At 40.5% G+C, this 21,202-nt stretch overlaps 1 protein-coding gene and 1 long non-coding RNA gene across 3 annotated transcripts; one reads left to right on the forward strand and one right to left on the reverse strand.

Moving 5' to 3' along the window:
* On the reverse strand, positions 1 to 20,439 carry SERINC3 (serine incorporator 3). 2 transcript variants are annotated; one of them, XM_038572402.1, is made up of 11 exons: positions 20,273 to 20,409; positions 19,609 to 19,851; positions 15,401 to 15,562; positions 14,596 to 14,789; positions 12,950 to 13,029; positions 12,113 to 12,250; positions 8,926 to 9,095; positions 8,024 to 8,114; positions 7,001 to 7,181; positions 2,759 to 2,986; positions 1 to 2,154 (listed from the first exon to the last, which is right to left on the reverse strand). In XM_038572402.1, exons 2-11 carry the CDS (start codon positions 19,609 to 19,611, stop codon positions 2,016 to 2,018), a joined length of 1,386 nt encoding a protein of 461 aa, XP_038428330.1. In that variant the 5' UTR covers positions 19,612 to 19,851; positions 20,273 to 20,409; the 3' UTR covers positions 1 to 2,015. The 2 variants fall into 2 exon arrangements, with proteins under 2 accessions (XP_038428330.1, XP_038428329.1); XM_038572401.1 differs by lacking the exon at positions 19,609 to 19,851 and having other exon boundaries at positions 20,273 to 20,439.
* On the forward strand, positions 4,662 to 15,812 carry LOC119865673. Its single transcript, XR_005377910.1, has 3 exons — positions 4,662 to 8,531; positions 11,365 to 11,425; positions 14,421 to 15,812. It is a non-coding gene; the product is annotated as an uncharacterized LOC119865673 (long non-coding RNA).
* Positions 20,440 to 21,202: the final 763 nt, after the last annotated feature.

Raw genomic sequence — 21,202 nt, forward strand, 5'->3', positions numbered from 1 at the left:
TGGACTAGGTACTAGCTTTTATTTAAACAAGGAAAACACTAAGGCTCAGACAGGTGGTCACACCGTCATTCGCCCAAAGTAAGTCATAAAGCATACTATGTACTCAATAAATATTAGCCCACCAGTCTTGACGGAAACGGCAAAGCTGGATACAAACCCCGTGTGACTTCCAAGCCTATGTTCTTAGCCATTCTTAAGGGATGAACTCCATTCTTCTGGCACAATGTTTCTCTTCCTGTCTCACCATATAAGCAGAACCTCCATCAACTCAGGTAATTAAACCAGCATCATTCAGGAACCTGCCTCTTCCTGATAGCTAATCAATTTCCAGTTTTTAAATTTTAATTACTACGTAGCTCTCAGCTGTCAATTCCCCCCCATCCTCATTTTCACTTCTCTGTTTGAAATGGTATATGGCCCACCCCCAGTCTCCTTTCTAGATGCCCTCTCTACCGGTCAGTGGCAGTGACTGAAGACCGTCTGTTCATGTCACTATGCACACGCTCCCCACTGTTCTCAACATTAATGTTCAAACTTCAGTGTGGTTTACAAATCCCTTCATGACCTAGTCCCTGCCCTCTTCTCCCCATGCCAGCTTTCCTGAACAAGTTTTCATCTCCCTTCTTGAACATGCGGTTTTGCCACCCTACTTCCCCATCTCTCTCTCTCGGCTAACTCCTATTAAGTAAGTCCTAGCCCTCAATTCCACATTTTCCAGGGAGCCTACCAGGACAATCCCCAATTCGTGACCCCAGGCAACTCTCCTTTGAGTTCTCTGCAATTCTTCAATCACAGCAGTCATCACACCATGTTGCACAACTGTCAGCTCATTTTTACCCTCTAAACCAGAAGTCCAGGATGGCAGAACTGGTGTCTCTTATGTTTAAAGCTGGATCCCCGAACCTGAGAGAGATTCAGTAAATGATTGTTGGAAGAACCGTTCTATTCTACCTCCTTGTGTGCTACCTCTCCTGAAGAAGTTTCCTGATAGCACCTGCTTTTTCTCTCATTGGCACCAAGTGTCTTGCCCAAGGAAGATATTATTAGTACAATTTTTGGATGAGTTCAAGACTACTTACTAGCCAGACCTCAAATTTTAGAAGAGATAGGTGCACTCTGCTCGATGCTTGATAAACCTGACTGCCCATGTAGGTCTAAAAATTACAGGATGGCTGTTAACTCATAAAAGCTGTAAAAGAACGGGCCTTAAAAGCTGAAGTCTCTATTTTAATCAAATACCTTTATAGTGCAAATATAATAAATTCACATGCATTTTACTTTTACATACTCATAACAAGGTAATTACATAGGCTGAAGTCACACTGTTTTCCCAAGTGAATCTTCATTATAACCAAACCTACAGAGCGCTTATGGAAACAAACTTCTGGCAAAGCTGGAACTGCACAACATCACTGCTGTAGTGTAGAACATTAAGTGGACAAACTCAAGCTGTAGAAGCAGTAGCCAAATCAGCCACCCTGCTCTTCTGGGGAAGGACCCATATGCACACACCCTTTCCCCCAAGTACTATGATGCTACACCTGGTAGGGGATTAAGGACTGAACACAGTGCTTCCATCACACGAAGATTTTCACAAAGGAAACCCATCACAGAAATGGTGGGGTTTTTTTTTGTTTTGTTTTGTTTTTGTTTGCTTTTTAAGGATACTGCAATAGAAATATATTAACAATTGGCCTCAAATATCCAACATTTTCTTACACTTTAAATCAAAGTTGTAGGATCCTACAGGTCAATAAAGAACTCTCTTCACAGCACAGCTGTAATTCACTTTAAAACGCAAAATGTTCCCTTTGCACTATATCCTTACAAATAAACATAATATACATATAAATGAAAAGTTCAGATCCTGCATCAAGCATTACTTAATTTTGCCCTCTGATATAAACCTGGATATAGTCAAATTGGCAAAGTGTTCACTTAATATTTTAGTTGAAGCAAAAGTAAAGTAGATAATGGGCTTTCAGCAAAGCAGACCTTTATGAATTCTCAGAGGTTCAGCTGAAGTCACGATTGGTGAGGACAAGTGGAGCCACAAGGGTCCAGACATAGAGGAGGAGGCAGACCCAGCTGGAGCTGATCTTGACCCACACAGCTGGCCACTTGCTGGTCATGCTCTGGAACTCTGCGTCAGGGCTAAGAAAACAAAGAGTCAGGTAAAGAACTGGTTATCTGCACCCAGCCCCCTGAGCCAAAGCCAAGAAAACTGGCTGACATTACACTCTAGTAAGGCTCTAGAAGGAACTTGTGAAAGCTGCTATTATTAGAGGCAGGGGACTCTGTTTCTCAAATAACTCTTATCTTGTCAGCATGAAGAACTGACTACTGCGCTCACTGGGCAAAGTTCTTCAGGAACACCTACCTGTTCTAGATATTGGGAAAGTCTAGATTGAAATGGCATCCCTGAAACTTTCCGTATCGCATCATCACTTTGATCAGAATACTCTATATGGCCATCTCAAGACACAGAGGAAAATTAGTGAAGATGGATCAGACTGCTTTATGATTTTCTCAAGTAACTCAAGTCTGGAAGAACCCTCCATGGTTTGTACTGTAAGAATTCCAACTGGATTTTAAATCCAAGCGGAGAAAAAGTCAAAAGTATTTCAGAAAAGAGCACTGAACACAATTTCATTACATAGTTAAGAGAAGGGGATTCTGAGGTTAAGCATTGGATAGATTTTATAGACAGCCCAAGGGGGCCAAGTCGTCTTCCATCTGATTTGTCCGTGCCTCCTACCTGTACCAGCTGGTTAGGGTCATCATGATGTACAAAGAAGCCAAGGAAAGCATGAAGTGGAATAAGAAGTAGCTGTACTGCACTCCTTCTTTCTCATTGTCCACAGCCCGCCGAGGCTGTCCATCCTCTTCATCACTGCCACCATTGGCAGCTGTATCACGGAGGATCACGCTGTCACTTCCTGACAAGGTCAGCTTACTTACTTGGCTATTGTTGGAAGTGCGGATGCTGGAAGGTGATCCAAAAGAAGACAAATCAGAAAAGAGGAATGAATTGATGAGATGAATTGCTGCCTTTGGCCTATATACATGAAGGTTATTTGTTTTTCTTTTCCTTTTTATAAATTTATTTTTTATTGGTGTTCAATTTGCCAACCTATAGAATAACACCCAGTGCTCATCCCGTCAAGTGCCCACCTCAGTGCCCGTCACCCAGTCACCCCCACCCCCCGCCCACCTCCCCTTCCACCACCCCTAGTTTGTTTCCCAGAGTTAGGAGACTTTCATGTTCTGTCTCCCTTTCTGATATTTCCCACTCATTTTTTCTCCTTTCCGCTTTATTCCCTTTCACTATTTTTTGATATTCCCCAAATGAATGAGACCATAAAATGTTTGTCCTTCTCTGGTTGACTTATTTCACTCAGCATAATACCCTCCAGTTCCATCCACGTCGAAGCAAATGGTGGGTATTTGACGTTTCTAATGGCTGAGTAATATTCCATTGTAAACATAAACCACATCTTCTTTATCCATTCATCTTTCGATGGACACCGAGGGTCCTCATGAAGGTTATTTCTGAACTGCCCCTATGTGGGAACTGAAGGCCTTCTGAAGGGCTCTCCTTAAAAGTTCTCAACTGCTGCCTGTCATCACAAGACAGAGAGCACTCTCATTGGTTACCACTTAAAGTTTAACTGCTTAGGAGTTTCATTAGGTTTTCAATGTCTGCGTCCATGACTCCACAAGTGCCTCTTCCATGCTTAGAATGTACCACCTACCAACATTCTCCCAGCTATACTCATTCAATTCTCTATGTGCCATGTCTTCTAGAAAGCCTTCCCTGACACCAAGTCATCATGAGGCTGGGTTAAAGTCCTACAACTCCTTATGCTTCCCTCTGCCATAGCACTTACCATTCCTGTCTTTCTTCCTAGTCCTAAAACTCCTCAACAATAATGACCGTAGTCATCTATGCATTTCCAGCACACGGCAGATGCTCACTGCAAGCTTATTAAATGACTGAATAAAAAAGTACACACAACTAAAGGACAAGAACCACATGATCATCTCAACAGACACACAAAAAGCAACCTGACCAAAATCTAATACCCTTTCCTGATAAAAAACACTCAACTTAGGAATAGAGGAGAAATTCTTCAAACTTATAAAGGGGCGTCTATGAACAACCCAGAGCTGATATCATACTTAATAGTACAAGACTAAAAGATTTTCCCCTGAGATCAGGAACAAGACAAGTAGTCCACTGTCACCATTTCTATTTACTGTACTGGAGGTTCAAGCCAGAGCAATTAGGAAACGAAAAGATAAAAGGCACTTAGATTGGAAAAGAAGTAAAATGATCTCTATTTGCAGGTGACTTGACCTTGTACATGGAAGATCTTAAGGAATATACACACTATTAGAATCAATAAATGATCTTGCAGAATACAAAATCAATATATGAAAATTCTATGTCTATACAGTAACAATGAAAAACCTAAAACATATATTAAGAAAACTATCTCACTTTTGGGCAGCCCAGGTGGCTCAGTGGTTTAGTGCCGCCTTCAGCCCAGGGTGTGATCCTGGAGACCTGGGATTGAGTCCTGCATTGGGCTCCCTGCATGGAGCCTGCTTCTCCCTCTGCCTATGTCTGTGCCTCTCTATGTCTCTCATGAATAAAATCTTAAAAACAAAAACACCATCTCACTTCTAATACTGTCAAAAATAACACTTAGAAACAAAACATGTTTAAGACTTGTACACTAAAAACCATAAACCACTGAAAAAAACTGAAGACCTAAATGAAACATCCCATGTTACAAACTAGAAGCCTTATTAACAGTGTTGAGATAGTAATACTCTCTAAGTTGATGAACAGATTCAATGTAATCCTTATCAAAATCTCAAACTGACAAGCTAAACCTAAAATTTACACAGAAATGCAAGGCCCTCTGAATAACCAAAACAATCTTGAAAAAGAACAAATCTGGACAAATTTGGAATAGGGTTGAGTCCAGAAATAAACCATTACATTTATGGTCAAATGATTTTTGACAAGGATGCCAGGTCAACTCAACACAGTAAAGAATAGTCTTTTCAACAAATGGTGCTGAGACAACTAGATAGCCACACACAACAGAATGAAGGTGGACCCCTTACCACAAGCCATATACAAAAACAATAATAAGACAACCCAACTTAAAAATAGGCAAAAAATTTAAATACACATTTCTTCAAGATATACAAATGGCTAACCAGCACATGAAAAGAAGGTTCAACATCATTAGTCATTGGGAAAATGGAAATCAAGACCATAATGAAATGCCACTTCACATCCTCTAGAATGGCTACAATAAAAAAGACAATTACAATGTAATGATTAAAAAATTATCAAATTGGAAGTCTTGTACAGTGGGACTGTTAAGATGATGTAGTCACGTTGGAAAACACTGGCAGTTCTCAAAAAAGTAAACAAAGAGGTACCACATAGCCTAGCAATTCTACAACTAGGTATAGATAAAAGAGAACTGAAAATGTACATTCACACAAAAAACCTGTACACAAATATTCACAGCAGCATTATTCATTATAGTCCCATGGTGGAATCAACTCAAATAAACATCCATCAACTGATGACGGATTAACAAGATGTAGTATATATATCCACACAATGGAGTATCATTTCCAACAATTAAGTCCTATATAACATGGATGAAACTTGAAAACATCCTAAGTGAAATGAAAGCAGCCAGTCACCAAAGACCATATATTTCATGATTCCACATAAACGAAACATTCAAATAAACACATTTACAGAAACAAAAGGAGATTAGTTTCTGCCACTGCTGGAGCGATAAGGAATAGGGAAGTGACTGCTAATGACCATGAAGTTTCTTTTTGGTAAAATAAAATGTTCTAAAATGGACGGTAGTGATGGCTGCACGATCCTGAAAACACAGACTAAACTACTCAACTGTATACTTTAAAAGTGTGAATTCTATAGTATGGAAATTGTATCTCAAAAACAAAACAAAACACATTAGGCCAAAAGCAAAACAAACAAGTCACAGACAACTTAAAAACACGTAAGTATAGCTGTGTTCCAATACAACTTTACAAGAATAGACAGCCCAAGAGCTGTAGTTTGCCAACCCTTAAACAATCATTAAGAAAAAAAAAAAAAAAATCTGCATATACTTGGAAAGTTGTCCAAATTATGACAAATTCATATTTGAGAATACTATATGTATTTATAATGTGTCCCTAACTTATTTTTAAAAATTATTTTATCAAGTAATATAAATACAATGTTATATGTAACTACATATAAAATTAAAATTACATATAATTATAAGGAAATAAATAAATTGATAGATAAGTAGAAGCACAGGGGAAAAAGTATGAAGTAATATGTACCAAAATGTTAACCATGGAAGAGGTAAATTTGGAGGGAGGATACTTTCATTTCCCACTTTACCCTTATCTCACTTATGTTTTTAATTTGTATAAATATATTCTTGCCCATTTTTAGCTCATATTTTAAAACTACATGCTATTATATACAAAATATCAATAAAAAATGGGTAAGAGGATGAACACAAAGTGCTAACACACATTATATCTGAGCTCTTGGATTAGAGATTTTAAAATCAGATGTATACAATTCTACAGTTCTAGAAATATTTTTTACAACAATCAGAAAATTAAGATTTTCTTACCAAAAGGGGAAACCAACCAATTTTCAGAGCCACTACCCTAGCAGATTTACGGTCAGGTGAAGACTTTATCTTCCTATCCAGGGAGAAGGTATCTCTATGTCAGTTTGGAAGAACTTATTTGATGAGAGAATTTATTAGGCTTTAAGAAATATATGTGGCTAGTAACTGAAGTTGAGGACTTCAATAAAGAAGAGTTAAGTTGTTTTTCTTACTTCTTCACACTGCTCTTTGAAAGCAAAATAGCTTCTTTGCTCTGCCATTAACCTTGATGAGATTCTTGTCCCAAGTACTTTTTAACTTACCTAGAATACAAAAGGCAGAGAACGAAGCCTGTCAGCCCAATAAAATTCTCTAGATCTATAAAATGCCCACCCTTTGAGGGTGGTGCAGAGGTAGGAACTATGGCAGTTGAATTTCCAGGAGCCAAGGTTGGTGCGGTCATATGCGTCACAATGGTCCAGAGGCCAGGGTTGCAGGAACGATCTGAAAGTGGAAGACTTTTTATTATCTTTAGTTAGAGATTCTCTTGTTCCAGGAAGGGATGTGAGGGATGTGCTCACACATCATTCAGTCATGATGTAAAACATGGGAATGCTAGACTTAAAAGAACCTGCAAACTCAGCAATTAGTTACCTACTTGTGTTGCAATCAGGGACTTAGTTTTAGAAAAAAAAGAAAAGATACAACAAAGCATTTGTCAAATTTCATAAATGTCTATCTTGACTTTACGGATTTTGACGTTTAACTGGCAAATCTTTTTGGGTCTGTTGTACAAAGGCTTTAAAGCACCGGGAGTTTTTCTGCTAGCTTTGTTTTTACAAGGTTATTAAAGAGGAGTACAATAGCAGTAAGTTGAGTCATCATTGAAGGGTCTGCTGTAACCATTTTCCTTTAAAACAAGTCCATAGAATGCACTATCTCAATACAGTACAATGCAGTAACTACAGAAGGAGGTTTCTACAGCCATTTCCTCTAGAGCCTGTAACACCACAGTGAAATTCAATTACAACAATGCTACAAAGGGCCAAAACAATGGTGCCTTGTCCAACTCTTGACTAGTTGACTTATTCCAGGGAAAAGCCTAGACTGTGTAAGGACTGCGGTCCTTTAGGCTGTCAGCTATGAACAGCTGCAGACAGACATGGAGAATAAAACTTGAAATGTGAGTATCTGCATCATCATACAGTGAACACAGTCCATTTAAGTGAAGCTTTTTGTTTGTTCGCCTGTTTGGTATTTGCTTCACCTCTAGTTTTTGCACCTGCCAAAGGAGTCATTTCCTACTTTCTCTCCATCAAATGAATGTGCTATTGACATTCCCTTACCGGGTTCATTTGACATGGCTGACCAGGTGAGGTACATGGTGTAGAGGGTGATGAGAGAGGACTGCAGGAGACCAGACCGAGGCTGGTGTTCCTATGGAATCAAAAAGAAAACAATGCCACAGGAACTGCAAGGGCTGACTTTCTAAAACCCAGTGGAATTCCTGGGCCCCCCGTGAAATGTTATTAACTGAGAACCTTCTTATTCTATTTGACAGTTGAAAGAGAACAAATAACCTTTCAGTCTGAGTTGGCCTGAAAAAGAACCAAGAAAGAGGAACCGTGTACTATTGGTTCCCCAGGCATTTGATAGCTCTGGAATGCCTGTGTATTCCGCAGAGGCTTTGATTTTAGTCCCTTGGTGGCATAGAGACTAAGCTCAACGGCGGTGCTAACCAGCTAGGTGACCCATCATCTCTCTGGACCTTCAGTTTTCTCATTTTTGGAAGGAGAGGTGATGTGTACATCTCTTTTCCTATTTCTTATATAAAGCTCCATGAATTTTTTTAAGGTATGGTATTTAAATGATGAAACTTGCACACATGAGTTTTGTTTTTAACTATTAAAAGCAATGATTCTCTAGTTTAATCTCCCTAAAACAGCTTGGTTATTGATTCATAAAAATCATTCTCATGACATAAACTATTTTGTAAGAGCTATAAAATTCTCAGGTTACCTAGGTGTTTTCTTTTTTTTTTTTAATACACTAGGGAAATTATTCACTTAATTATGATACAGGCACTCAATGGCACATTTTACAGTTATTAAATTAGAATTATGAAGAATTTATCATAATATGGGAAAATGTTTAAGTAGATAAACATAAACTCATATAAAGGTTACATTGGTTCAAGTTTAGCATTCATTAAAAATCTTTCATAGGAGGAAGGAGCATAAAACCATACCTGAATTTTTGGGTGGATGGATATAATAGACACCACAAAACAAAGGATCAAATTAATACTGATGAAGAACTTGTTCTCCGTGCAGCCATCTGGTTTGGTGTAGTACGTGTAGAGCAAGCCGACAAAGACGACAGACAGAATGTAGCAGATGCTTGTGACGGAGAGCAAAGCTGGAAAATGGGAAACCAACATGAATGCACGTGACTGTGGCAAACATTTCTAACAAAGAAGAATTCTCTTCTTCATATAAAAATAAAGACACGTTATTTTACTGTGATGGTGGTCTACATTTTACAGGGAAATTACAGAAGGGCCCAAGGTTGACGTTTCAGATCATGTTAGAGGTGGCTGGATTTACTTTATAGATCACCTACCTCAATTCCATGGGTTCAAATACCAGATATTTGATCATTCCAGCTAGAGTAAACTCTAACTGTATGCTACATAATGTGCATTATAAGCTTTTCTAGGAACTTGCAAACCTTGTGGGCCCTCAAATTGGCCAAGTTCTAGCAAGCTAAATGCCAGGGATGGAGTCAGCAGAAAACAACGGACAGGCATCTTTTATGAAATTTGTCCTCTGCAGCCACTGGCTACATAAACCCGCTTCCTGCCATGATGAAACTACATCATTGTGGGAAAGTGGCATATTTGCTATTTTCGAAAACCTAAAATAATATTCCTTTATGTTCACATAATCAAGTTAGCTATGTAACTCTGAAAATTAGAAAACATAAAAAAATAACAGTATGCCCAGCCAACTATAGCAGTGGTGAGCTCAATTAACTTGTGCTTAATTCACAGCGTGGACTTATTTGAGAAAACCGGTTTCTATTAATAATCTCCATGGGTTTTGCATATTTAAAATTAAGCAATGTATATGATGTTACTATAAAATGATAATGTATGTTAAAGTACTAGCACAGTTCTTAATATTTTTCCATATGAATATGCAAGATGTATCTACTCTTTAGTTACTCCAAAATGACAAATCTATAACTCATTATTAAATTCTTTTAAAGTTGAGTAATTCAAATGAATTATAAAAATTCATTTTTTATAGTAAGTAAACAGAAGTAAATAGATAAAAAATTAATACATTTCTATCAGAAATGGGGAGGTGTTTTGGGATTTCCAACTCATTATGATAAAACAATTTTTTTAAAAAAAAGATTCTATTTATTTATTTGAGAGAGAGAGACAGCATGAGCAGGGGGAGGGTAAGAGGCAGAGGAAGATGGAGGGAGAACTGTACTCCATACTGAGTGTGGCACCTGATGTGGGGCTCTATCCCAGAACCCTGAGATCATGGCCTAAAGCAAAGTCAGATGCTTAACCAACTGAAACACCCAGGCACCCTAATAAAACAATTTCTTAAATCTCATGCTAAAATAAATAGTTATCAACAACTGAAGTGACCAACAAAATAGGGCAATGGTTAAATAAATTATGGTCTACCATGCCATGGAACACCATGGAACCATATACCATTAAGTAAGATGTATCTAAACTCACTGATATGTCAGAAGATACTCATCATATAGTTGGTGAGAAGAGCAAGTCATGGAGAATATATAATGTGAACCTATTTACATTTAAGTAACAGAAACATGTGTACATGTGCACAAATACATACAGATCCAGTAATCGTGGTCACATCTAGAGAGGAAAGTGGGTTGCAAGTGAGTGGAGATTGGCATTTTTATTTTTTATTAAGTTCCATCATCTTTGTATTCGTTTTGGGGTTTTTTTTCTTTTTTTTGGTTTTGCTTTTGTTATTTAAAATGCAAGCTAGGAAAAAAAAATGCAAGCTAGGGGGCGCCTGGGTGGCTCAGCTGGTTAAGCGGCTGCCTTTGGGTCAGGTCGTGAGTTCAGCAGGAGTCCTGTTTTTCCCTCTGCCTCTCCCCCTGCTTATGTGCTCTACCTCAAATTAATAATATTTTTAAAAATTAATAAATAAATAAAAAGTAAGCTAGATAAATAAGATGAAAAGAAAACTGGGCAGTTTGATAATGTGTACTAAAACCCCTAATATATCTATACTCTTCCACTCTTCTACTTCTAGGAATTTTTTTTTTTAAGATTTTTTATTTATTCATGAGAGAGAGAGAGAGAGAGAGAGAGAGACACAGAGAGGCAGAGACACAGGCAGTGAGAGAAACAGGCTCCATGCAGGGCGCCTGACATGGGACTCCATCCTGGATCTCCAGGATCACACCCTGGGCCGAAGGCAGGTGCTAAACCACTGAGCCACCCAGGGATCCCCTAGGAATTTATTCTAAGGAAAAAACCAAGTATGTGCTCAGAAATATATTATTAAGTATTTATTGTTACGCTGTAGTCACATAGTCACAGGCTATTTCTCTGAGTCAACTGTAAGCTATTCGAATGTATAATATATGTAAAAATTAATAAGATACAAATATACATCTTTTTCAGTGACTCTTCAGGTACATATGCAAGAAAGTAGACTGGAAGGATACAGAGTAATATGTTAACAGTGAGTATCAATTACTATAGATTTGCATTACAGGTAATCTGTTTTCTTCTGTAATTCCTGGTTTTTCATTCTTCACACAAGAGCAGCTGTTATGTTAATAATGGGTGGGGTGCAGAGGCTAGGGATCTCAACACTATTTTTTTAAATGGCTAGGTCGTTGCCCCTAATAAGTAGAGAACTCCAAAGTCCTTCCCCATTATTACAAGCTAGAAATCCTATTCCCACCCTAGAAATTTTAAGTGCCCTTTTTCCACCAGAAAGCTTTTACAAGGGATGTGGGCCATACTTTGAATAAAGCAGTAAAGACTGTTCACTTCTACCTGCCTGAGGGATGTGGGCAGGTGACCCCTATGTAAAACCTACCTGAGTCCCCTGTCCGTGGAAACAAGGAAATCAAAACCAGAACTGTATCACTAAATATACAGATGTTTTTCCTTATCTAAACACATCTAGTTACATTACAAATTTCAAAATAAATGAATTGAGAGCCAATGATTTCTATCACCTGTGCTTCCTCTTTCCAGTTATATGTATAATTCGGAATTGACTCAACTGGGAAACTAGTTTTTAAAAAGTCAGCTCTAATTTGGAAGTTTACACATTTAAATCAATGGAGATTTTTACTGTACATCCTGTTTAATATAGCATAATGCAATATGGCTCTTATAGGGGAGTTTAGATACTTACCGGCATACCAGCACCTTGGATTTCCTTCTTCCATTCGACTTACCCATGATTCATTCCAAGAGTGAGCAAAGTCTACCAACAGCACTAGCTGGATGAGGATGAACAAAAAGGCCCCAACCATGCCAACAATAAACCAGGCTACAAACCAAAAGAACAAAGTTATGCTTTACCACAAGAGTAACATTTCAGAATGTTACTATCCAATTTTAAAACGATTTCGATTCAAGAGAGAGGTGAGTAAAGACATATTCTGTCTCCAGCAGTATAAGATTATTCCAATTCCAAACTCAAAGGCTATTCTCTGAGAAGTGTTTTGCTGGGTTTCAGACCTTTTAAAACTTGTTCTGGCTGTGCCAAGGGCAGTCTGGGATCTGACATTCCAAATGGTATAATAAAAGCCTTTTACTTTAGAAGGAAAAAAAAAAATCACAGTGGAAATCCACAGCTATTTGACAGTGTATCTCTCTCATGAATAAATAAAAAATTCTTACCTGATATTATGGTAAGAAAGCATATTAAGGTAGGGATAGTAGGACACATATGAGTACAGGTCCCCATGTTGACAAACTCTCAGATTAACTTAGTATTGCCAAGTGAGAAGGTAAGCGATTAAAATATTGGCAACATACGGTTCCAGAACAGCTGAGAAATGGGCTGAATACCTCCTGAGTTTAATCAATTAATTGCTACCTTAATGGTAGTACCAAGTCATATAATTGAACGCCACCTCATTTAATTGCCAGTTCTGCAAAACCAGTAATGAAAATGTAACTTCAACTCTTATCATTTGTAAAATTTGTATATATAGTATAATTAACTCTTAGCAGTGAGCCATACCTGTGGTGAAATGGCCCCCAGGGATGTAGAAAGAGCCAACCATGATACCAACAATGGCAGCAATTTTGAAGAACCAAAACCTATTAAAATACAAAAGTGCATTTATGAAATGTTAATTTTCATCCTTCCACTGAGAAAAGTGAATTCCTGAAATGCAAAAGACTCAGTAGCATTTCCAATATGATTTTCTGGGCTTATTTCTTCATTTGATATGAATCTGCTTCACTGAATTTTTCAGACAATTTCAGGACAAACATTAACCCAGAGAACAAATCATTGATAGACATAATAAGAGATAAACCTACAACTTAAGAATTTCCCTACATTTAGCAACTGAAGATAGAAATTTTTCTAGAAGTCTGGAGCATTCTACTAACAATGTTAGCTAAATATAAAGCAATTAACTATTAGATGTAGGGAAAAGTTATCACCTAATCCTTTCACATATAGGACATAAGTGCCTTGAGCCCACAGTCACACAATTCATCACTGGCAAAGCTAGGACCAAACGTGGCTTTTAGTCCATGATCTTTATTTTATTTTATTTTTTTTTAATTTTTTTTTTTATTTATTTATGATAGTCACACAGAGAGAGTGAGAGAGGCAGAGACACAGGCAGAGGGAGAAGCAGGCTCCATGCACCGGGAGCCCGATGTGGGATTCGATCCTGGGTCTCCAGGATCGCGCCCTGGGCCAAAGGCAGGCGCTAAACAGCTGCGCCACCCAGGGATCCCTCCATGATCTTTAAAGGCTTGTATGGCAAAGTGGAAGGAATCAGGCTTTGGAGCTAGACAGACCCAAGTTTTAATCCCAACCCCACTCTCACTGGCTCAGAGATCTCAGGCACTTTATTTAATCTTTCTGAAATTCAGTTACTACATCTACAAAAATGAGATTAAAATACATATAAAGTATATAAAACTTCCTTCAGTCTCCAAATAAGAATTATATGTCAAAGGAGAACGGAGGCGGGGGCAGTCAGGAATGGGAAACAACAGATTTATAAATCAGTGGCCCATATATAACTAGTTTATCTTTCTGTATGATGTTCAATAGATCAAGTCTATTTCTTTTATTTTTTATCTTTTTCATTTGTATCTTATACCAGTAAAAAGCATATGTGTTTGCGTGTGCATACAGTTCCTAGCACAATCCTTAAACTGTTTCTTTTTTTTTTTTCTTTTTTTTTTTTTTTTAATTTTATTTATTTATGATAGTCACATAGAGAGAGAGAGAGAGAGGCAGAGACACAGGCAGAGGGAGAAGCAGGCTCCATGCACCGGGAGCCCGACGTGGGATTCGATCCCGGGTCTCCAGGATCGCGCCCTGGGCCAAAGGCAGGCACCAAACCGCTGTGCCACCCAGGGATCCCTTCCTTAAACTGTTTCACATGTGTTTGAAAAAATCTAGGAACTTGAAACAAAGGTATTGAAAAAAAGACAAAACTTTGCTCTTCCCCTCTATGCTACAGAACTCCAACTGAAAATGACACTGAAACAACTTCACATGTACAATAGGTCAGAAATATATGTGGGCCACTGATCCATATACTCTACTGCTTCCATGAGAATGGCAACATTAACTGCCCAAGGGGAGGATCCACACAATATAATATGGTAAGTAAATAATAAAATAAATTTACATACCCATTGTGTACTGCTGCTCTGGGATCTTTACTTGTTTTTACTTTTAACATGAGCAGAGAGAAGACAAAGAAAAAGATGGCCAAGGCAAAGTTGATCCTATATACAGCTTTATAACCAACAAGAACATCACAATCTTTATCCACCTTCCTATCAGCCATGTTGATTTTAAATCCCCCTTCACAGAATCCAGGAATCTGGAAAAAGCAATTTCAATGTTATGGGAATATCCACATTTAAACAAAGACTGTATCCTGTCATAAGAAGGCCTGAGTTTATAAAACTGACTACATCAACAACTGCAAGACTGTTTTGTGGGACTTTTCTCTTTGTCTTCCAATTCACTTACAATCTTATCCCCAAAGAGTAGAAACAATTTGCATTTCACAAATAAAAGTGTTCTCTTCTTTGCTCTTCTTGCTGATGAGGTTATCTCCCATTTTGACATGAATTTTCATGCTACAACCGTCTCTTTCCACAGGTGAAGGGCTATCCTAGGTTAAATGTTTAACTCTAAAACATACGTGGAAAGAATTTTTTTGTGCCACTCTTGTAATATCTTTCTTTCAAATGCTAGAGTAGAGCCTGAAGACGTTTATTCTGAGTACCCTGATTTCTGGAAAAGGACTAATACTTTTATATTCTATGTCCTGACCGTACCCAAAAGTAATTTAAAAACCAACAATCACAATGAATTTGACTGAGTTTTCTAACAGTAAAGAAATAAGGACGTTAATTACAACTACAATTATGCAAAATAGAAAATACAAATAACCAGTCCATTAAGGCTACCGTTACTTCTACTCACCTTCTTCAGCTGCGTTTCCATCCCTTCCGTCAACATGATACAGGACAAAGCAGCACCCAGGAAGAGAATGAAAGCATAGATGAGGCGAGTCACCGTGGAATTCTTGCTATTGGGACAGCAACTACACAGCAGACATGAGGCACCGCTGCAAAGGCAGGGAACCTGTAACAAGCACACCACAGCTATTTGAGACCTCTTTCAGTGGACTCCTTCATGTCATAAAGGTCACAGAGTAGAAGATGAGGCAAACCAGACTTTAACAGCTTTAACTGAAAGAGTTATGGCTGGGGGATCCCGGGGTGGCTCAGTGGTTTAGCGCCTGACTTCAGCCCGGGGCGTGATGTTGGAGTCCCGGGATTGAGTCCCACTTCGGGCTCCCTGCACGGAGCCTGCTTCTCCCTCTGCTTGTGTATCTGCCTCTCTCTCCCTGTGTCTATCATGAATAATTAAATAAAATCTTAAAAAAAAAAAAGTTATGGTTTGGAGGAAGTGGTTAAAAGCAGGGGTCCTGGGGCGCCTGAGTGGCTCAGTCAACTGAATATGTGACTCCTGATCTCGGCTCAGGTCTTCATCTCACAGTCATGAGTTTGAGCCCCATGCTGGGCTCTGTGCTGGGCATGGAGCCTAGTTAAGAAAAAAAAAAAAGCATGGGTTCTAGAGTCAATATTATTTGTTTCTAACTCAGCAAGTTACATAAGCTAAGCTTATTTCTCCATCTGCAACTGAATAACGGAATCTTCCTCCCTCAGACATTGCTCTATTAAGTACTCAACACATGCCTAAAACATACTAAGACAAACTAAGAGCCCAACAAATGTTACTTATACTCACACAGGATCCTACTTTATTTAAAAATAATATAAAAATCTAACTCCACTTGCTATTTAAGTAATCTTAGTTACCAAACTGGTATTATAGCATCAAGCACCATTACATGGAAACCCTTATACATAAAGATAACAAGAGCCATTTAGCTCAATTTAAAAATAACGTGGAGATTCCTCAAAAAAGTTAAACACAGGATCACCACTTGGCCCAGCAATTCCTCTCCTAAACATACACTTAAAAGAACTGAAATAGGTATTCAAACATAAGCTTGTACATGAATGTTCAAAGCAGCACTACTGACAGTTGCCAAAAGGCAGAAACAACCCAAATGTCCATTAATTGACAAATGGATACATAAAATGTGGTAAATCCATACAATGGAACATTATTCAATCACGAAAACGAATGAAGTACCGATACATGGTGCAACATGGGTGAACCTAAAAAACATCAGGCTAAGTGAAAGAAGCCAGATCTAAAATGTCACACATTGTATTTCATTTATATGAAATATACAGAGTAAGTAAATCCAAAGACAGAAAGCATTAGTAGTTTCCAAAGGTTAGAAAAGGAGGGACACAGGCTGGGGAGTGACTGCTTAATGGGAATCAGGTTTCTCTCTGGAGGGATGAATATGTTCTGGAACTACACAGATATGATGACAGCATAACACCGTGAATATACTAAATGCCACTGAACTATACACTTTAAAATGGTTAATTTTATGTTATGGAATTTTATCTCAATTGAAAAAAAAAGAATAACCTGGATCTCTGGTGAGCATTCTGGATGAAGGCATATTTGGAACCATTTTTACTTGTAATTGCAACAGCCATGGGAAAATGGGAAAATGATCACCCAGCTTCAGTCTCCAATTCTTAACTACAGTCTGGGCCAAAAGACCATATAGAGGTCAATAGCTGGCTGCAGACAGAAACAGAAGTTTTACAGCCAAAAACAATGACACTAATTGCTTCATGTTTATTTTATCTGCATTCTCACACTCTTGACTCTCTTTAGCTACTTATTTTCTGCCCTATTAAATAACCTCATAATAATTGCCTAGTGTTTGTTATGGGCTGAACTGTGTCCCCTTACCCCCACAAACTCATATATTGAAATCCTATTTCCCAGTACCTGAAAGTGTGACCTTATTCGGAAATAAAATCATTGCAGATGTAATTAGCTAAAATGATGTTATAGTGGAGAAGAGTGAGCACCTAATTAAACATGACTGGTATCATAAAAAGGAGAAATTTGGGCAGAAACATGAAGCACAGGGAAAACACCAAGTGAAGACAAAAGCAGAGATCTACGAGCCAAGGAATATTAAAGACTGCTAGCAAACCACCAGTAGCTGGGGAAGAAGCATGGAATAGATTCTCCTTCACCACTCTCAGGAGCCAACCCTGCTGACACCTTCAACTTGGGACTGCTAGCCTCCAGAAACTGAGACAAGTTTCTGTTGCTTAAACAACCCAGTTTGTGGTTTGGGTTTTTGTTTTTTTTTTTATTTAGCCCTAGAAACCTTATACCCACTAACTTGTTTTTAAACATCATGAAAATATAAGTGCTTTTAAGAAGGGCCACCTACTGTTGTGTCTCTTGTACCTTTAAAGTAGGCACTCAATCTGTATAACTGACCTACTACGTTAAGTCACTTCCCTATCTCAGTAAATGACAACTCTATTCTTCTGTTACTCAGGCCAAAAACCCTGGAGTCATCCTTGATGTTTTAGTTTTCCAAAACCCTCGTCCAATCTGTCAGCACATTAGCTTTATCCTCAAAATATATCCAGAATCTGGGGCACCCGGCTGGCTCAGTTGGTAGAGCAGGGACTCTTGATCTCAAGATTGTGAGTTCAAGCCTCAGGTGGGTATGGAGCCTACTTAATTTTTAAATATATAAATCAAATAAATAAATATATCCAGAATCTGACTACTTTCTTAGCATCCTTAGCTATCATGTTGGTCCAAGCCACTACTATCATCTTTCACCCGGATAAAATGCGATGGCTCCAATTTCACTGCAGTAGCCACCCGATCAGAACCCAGAGTTGGTATGAAGATTATTTTAAGATGAAGACACTTGAAATTCAACAGATATAGTGAAGAAAAGGTTCTTGGAGCTTTCCTCATCTGACTAAAAGCAGCAACCTCTGGGATAGAAGGCTGCCATAAATTCCCTCTTCAAGGGAGTTTTATGGCCATCAAGAAGGCAAAAGCCCTTTGCACCTACATAAACAAGTATTACCACAAACTTTCTCATCTCCTGTTTGTTCTCCTAAAAACCCATTTGTCTTTCCTAAAGAAATCTATTTGTTCTTCCTATAGAAGCTCTTTTCTTTTCCCCTATTAAGTAAGGTATACAATAAGCCCTAATTTCTAACCATCCCTTTGAGTTATTCATCACTGAACGATGAATAACATCCTGTGTGTGTGTTGCATGTGTACATAGTGCTTTTTTTCTCTCGCTAATCTTTCAGTACTTTAATTTGCAGGCCCCCAACCACCAACCCCATAGAGGATGCAAGCAAAGTTCTTCCTCCTCTACACTGGTTTACCCTTTCTTTTCCACAATCTGTTCTCCAACACAGGTCAGATCACATCATTTCTCTTTTCTACAATGGATCCGCATATCACTTGAGTTAAAGTCCTTAAATTGGCCTGTTAAGACCACACAGCAGGTATCCACATGATTTGGCTCGCTGCTACTTTTCCGACCTCATTTCCCATTATTCCTTCCCTCCCTCATTCCATTCTCTGGTACACTGCACTCCTTGCTATTCCTGCTGAACAAGAGATTAATAAAATAGAAAAGCAGTTTACAGATAGAAATGCTTCGATGGCATTAATTCAAATATTAGTTTTACATCAAAGGCAAAATGCGTTTCAGGTTATTAGGATGAGCAAGACATCTTTGTTTCAATTTACAAATTTACTCAGTTACCCTAACTATATATTTCTTCTAAATCTACTTTGCAAGTAGTCTGACCCACTACTAGGTTGTAAAATTCAATTTACCGGGATTTATTCTGTGATAGAAAAATTGTACAGCAGATGCTAAAGGTAAAAATGATCTCACAAAACTGGCGTATTAAGTAAACTATGTAAAATCTATTTTTTTTTTTTCAATTTCGGGTCAAGGTCAAAAAATTGGAAAGCCACTGCTCTCAAGGAACCTGTAAATGACCAAACGCCCTTTCGATTTGGGGCCAACAAGCTTCAAGAACGGAAAATACACTTTGTCCCTAAGAAGTGGTAGTGCAATGAGCTGAGATCGAGTCTTTGGTCAAGGAACATCAGCTGGGAAGTAATGAAACATATAAGTGATTTTAAAAAATCCTACTCCCCGGGAGGGAGTACGTGAGGAAACTCACCATATTCTCTTCCACAGATCCTAAAATTTCCTTGCAAAATATGGCGTTTACAGTCTACCGAGCGATTCCACCCATTTATTCACTCTATCCTCACAGCAGCTCTCAGGGCGATGAATGCTGGGGTGATTATCCCCATATTACGGGAAGGGCCACGGTCTTCTTCTGTTCCTTTGCACAACTGCAAACTGGCCTCGGTTAAAATCCCAGCTCCGCCACACACTCAGTAGCCCGGGGAAATCCGCGCTATGCGATAACGATATCCCGTAAGCCACCCCAAATTAAACGACGCCACTTGAAGAAGGCCCCGGGAGATGAAGCAGAGCGCCCTCGCCCCGGAACTCTCATTCCGCGGTCCGGGTTCCAGCGCCCGAGGAACCCAGAGGCCGGAAACCCCGCGGGGGCGGGGCAATCGAAATTGTAAACAATGACGGCCTGGCCTCCTACGTTCCCCCCACAAACCCGGAAGGCGAGCCGCCCGATCCCGACCCGGGGGCGGGGAGCAGCGGGCATCACGGATTTGGGTCTGCGCCCCCGGATACGCTCTGCAGCCCAGGGCCCGTCCCCACAAGCCCCCAGCCGAGGCCCGATCGGGTCAGAGCTTGGGACGCCCTATCGCCCTCCCCAAAACGACACGTCCCGCAGAGACACCAGACCCCGAACTCACCCAGCTGGCTAGAGAGAAGACGCCCAGCACAGCCCCCATGGTGACGCTGCTGATGCCGGCGGCCGCCGGGGAGGCTTCTAGCGCGGTGGTAACTGCCAGTCGAGGCGTCGCCTCAGAAACGCGGCGTTTTCTCAGGCCGGAAACGCGCGGGTGGCGTCATTGCGTGGCCCCGCCCACCGCCCTCGGCCGCCGCTGCCGAGAGAGCCTCTGTCATTGGTAGAGGGGGAAGGCGGGGCTAAATCAGCGTCGCGCAGAGGGAGAAGGTGGAGCCAAATCGACCCGGCGCTAAGAGGGAGGCGGAGCCAAACCGTCCCAGAGGGGAGGGAGGAGGCGGGGCTAATGTGGCCGGCGGGGGGAGGAGGCGGGGCTAATGTGGCCGGCGGGGGGAGGAGGCGGGGCTAATGTGGCCGGCGGGGGGAGGAGGCGGGGCTAATGTGGCCGGCGGGGGGAGGAGGCGGGGCTAATGTGGCCGGCGTGGGGAGGAGGCGGGGCTAATGTGGCAGGCGGGGGGGAGGAGGCGGGGCTAATGTGGCCGGCGGGGGAGGAGGCGGGGCTAATGTGGCCGGCGGGGGGAGGAGGCGGGGCTAATGTGGCCGGCGTGGGGAGGAGGCGGGGCTAATGTGGCCGGCTGGGGGGGAGGAGGCGGGGCTAACGTGGGGGGCTGGGGGGCGGGAGGCGGGGCTAATGCGGCCGGCTCGGGGAGGAGGCGGGGCTAATGTGGCCGGCTGGGGGAGGAGGCGGGGCTAATGTGGCCGGCTGGGGTGGGGGTTGGAGGCGAGGCTAGACCGGCTCGGGGGGAGGAGGCGGGGCTAATGTGGCCGGCTGGGGGGGAGGAGGCGGGGCTAATGTGGCCGGCTCGGGGAGGAGGCGGGGCTAATGTGGCCGGCTCGGGGAGGAGGCGGGGCTAATGCGGCCGGCTCGGGGAGGAGG

Source organism: Canis lupus, chromosome 24, assembly GCF_011100685.1.
Source record: "Canis lupus familiaris isolate Mischka breed German Shepherd chromosome 24, alternate assembly UU_Cfam_GSD_1.0, whole genome shotgun sequence".
Taxonomy (NCBI): domain Eukaryota; kingdom Metazoa; phylum Chordata; class Mammalia; order Carnivora; family Canidae; genus Canis; species Canis lupus.

What these genes read in the sequence shown, in the direction of transcription:
- SERINC3 (XM_038572401.1), bottom strand. Translation starts at nt 20,311, where the DNA reads ATGGGGGCTGTGCTGGGCGTCTTCTCTCTAGCCAGCTGG. An exon ending in AGAGCAGCAGTACACAATGG is followed by an intron (nt 13,030 to 14,595) that starts GTATGTAAATTT and finishes GTATTTTAATAG; the next exon opens with GTTTTGGTTCTTCAAAATTG. An exon ending in AGCCATGTCAAATGAACCCG is followed by an intron (nt 7,182 to 8,023) that starts GTAAGGGAATGT and finishes TTCCACTTTCAG; the next exon opens with ATCGTTCCTGCAACCCTGGC.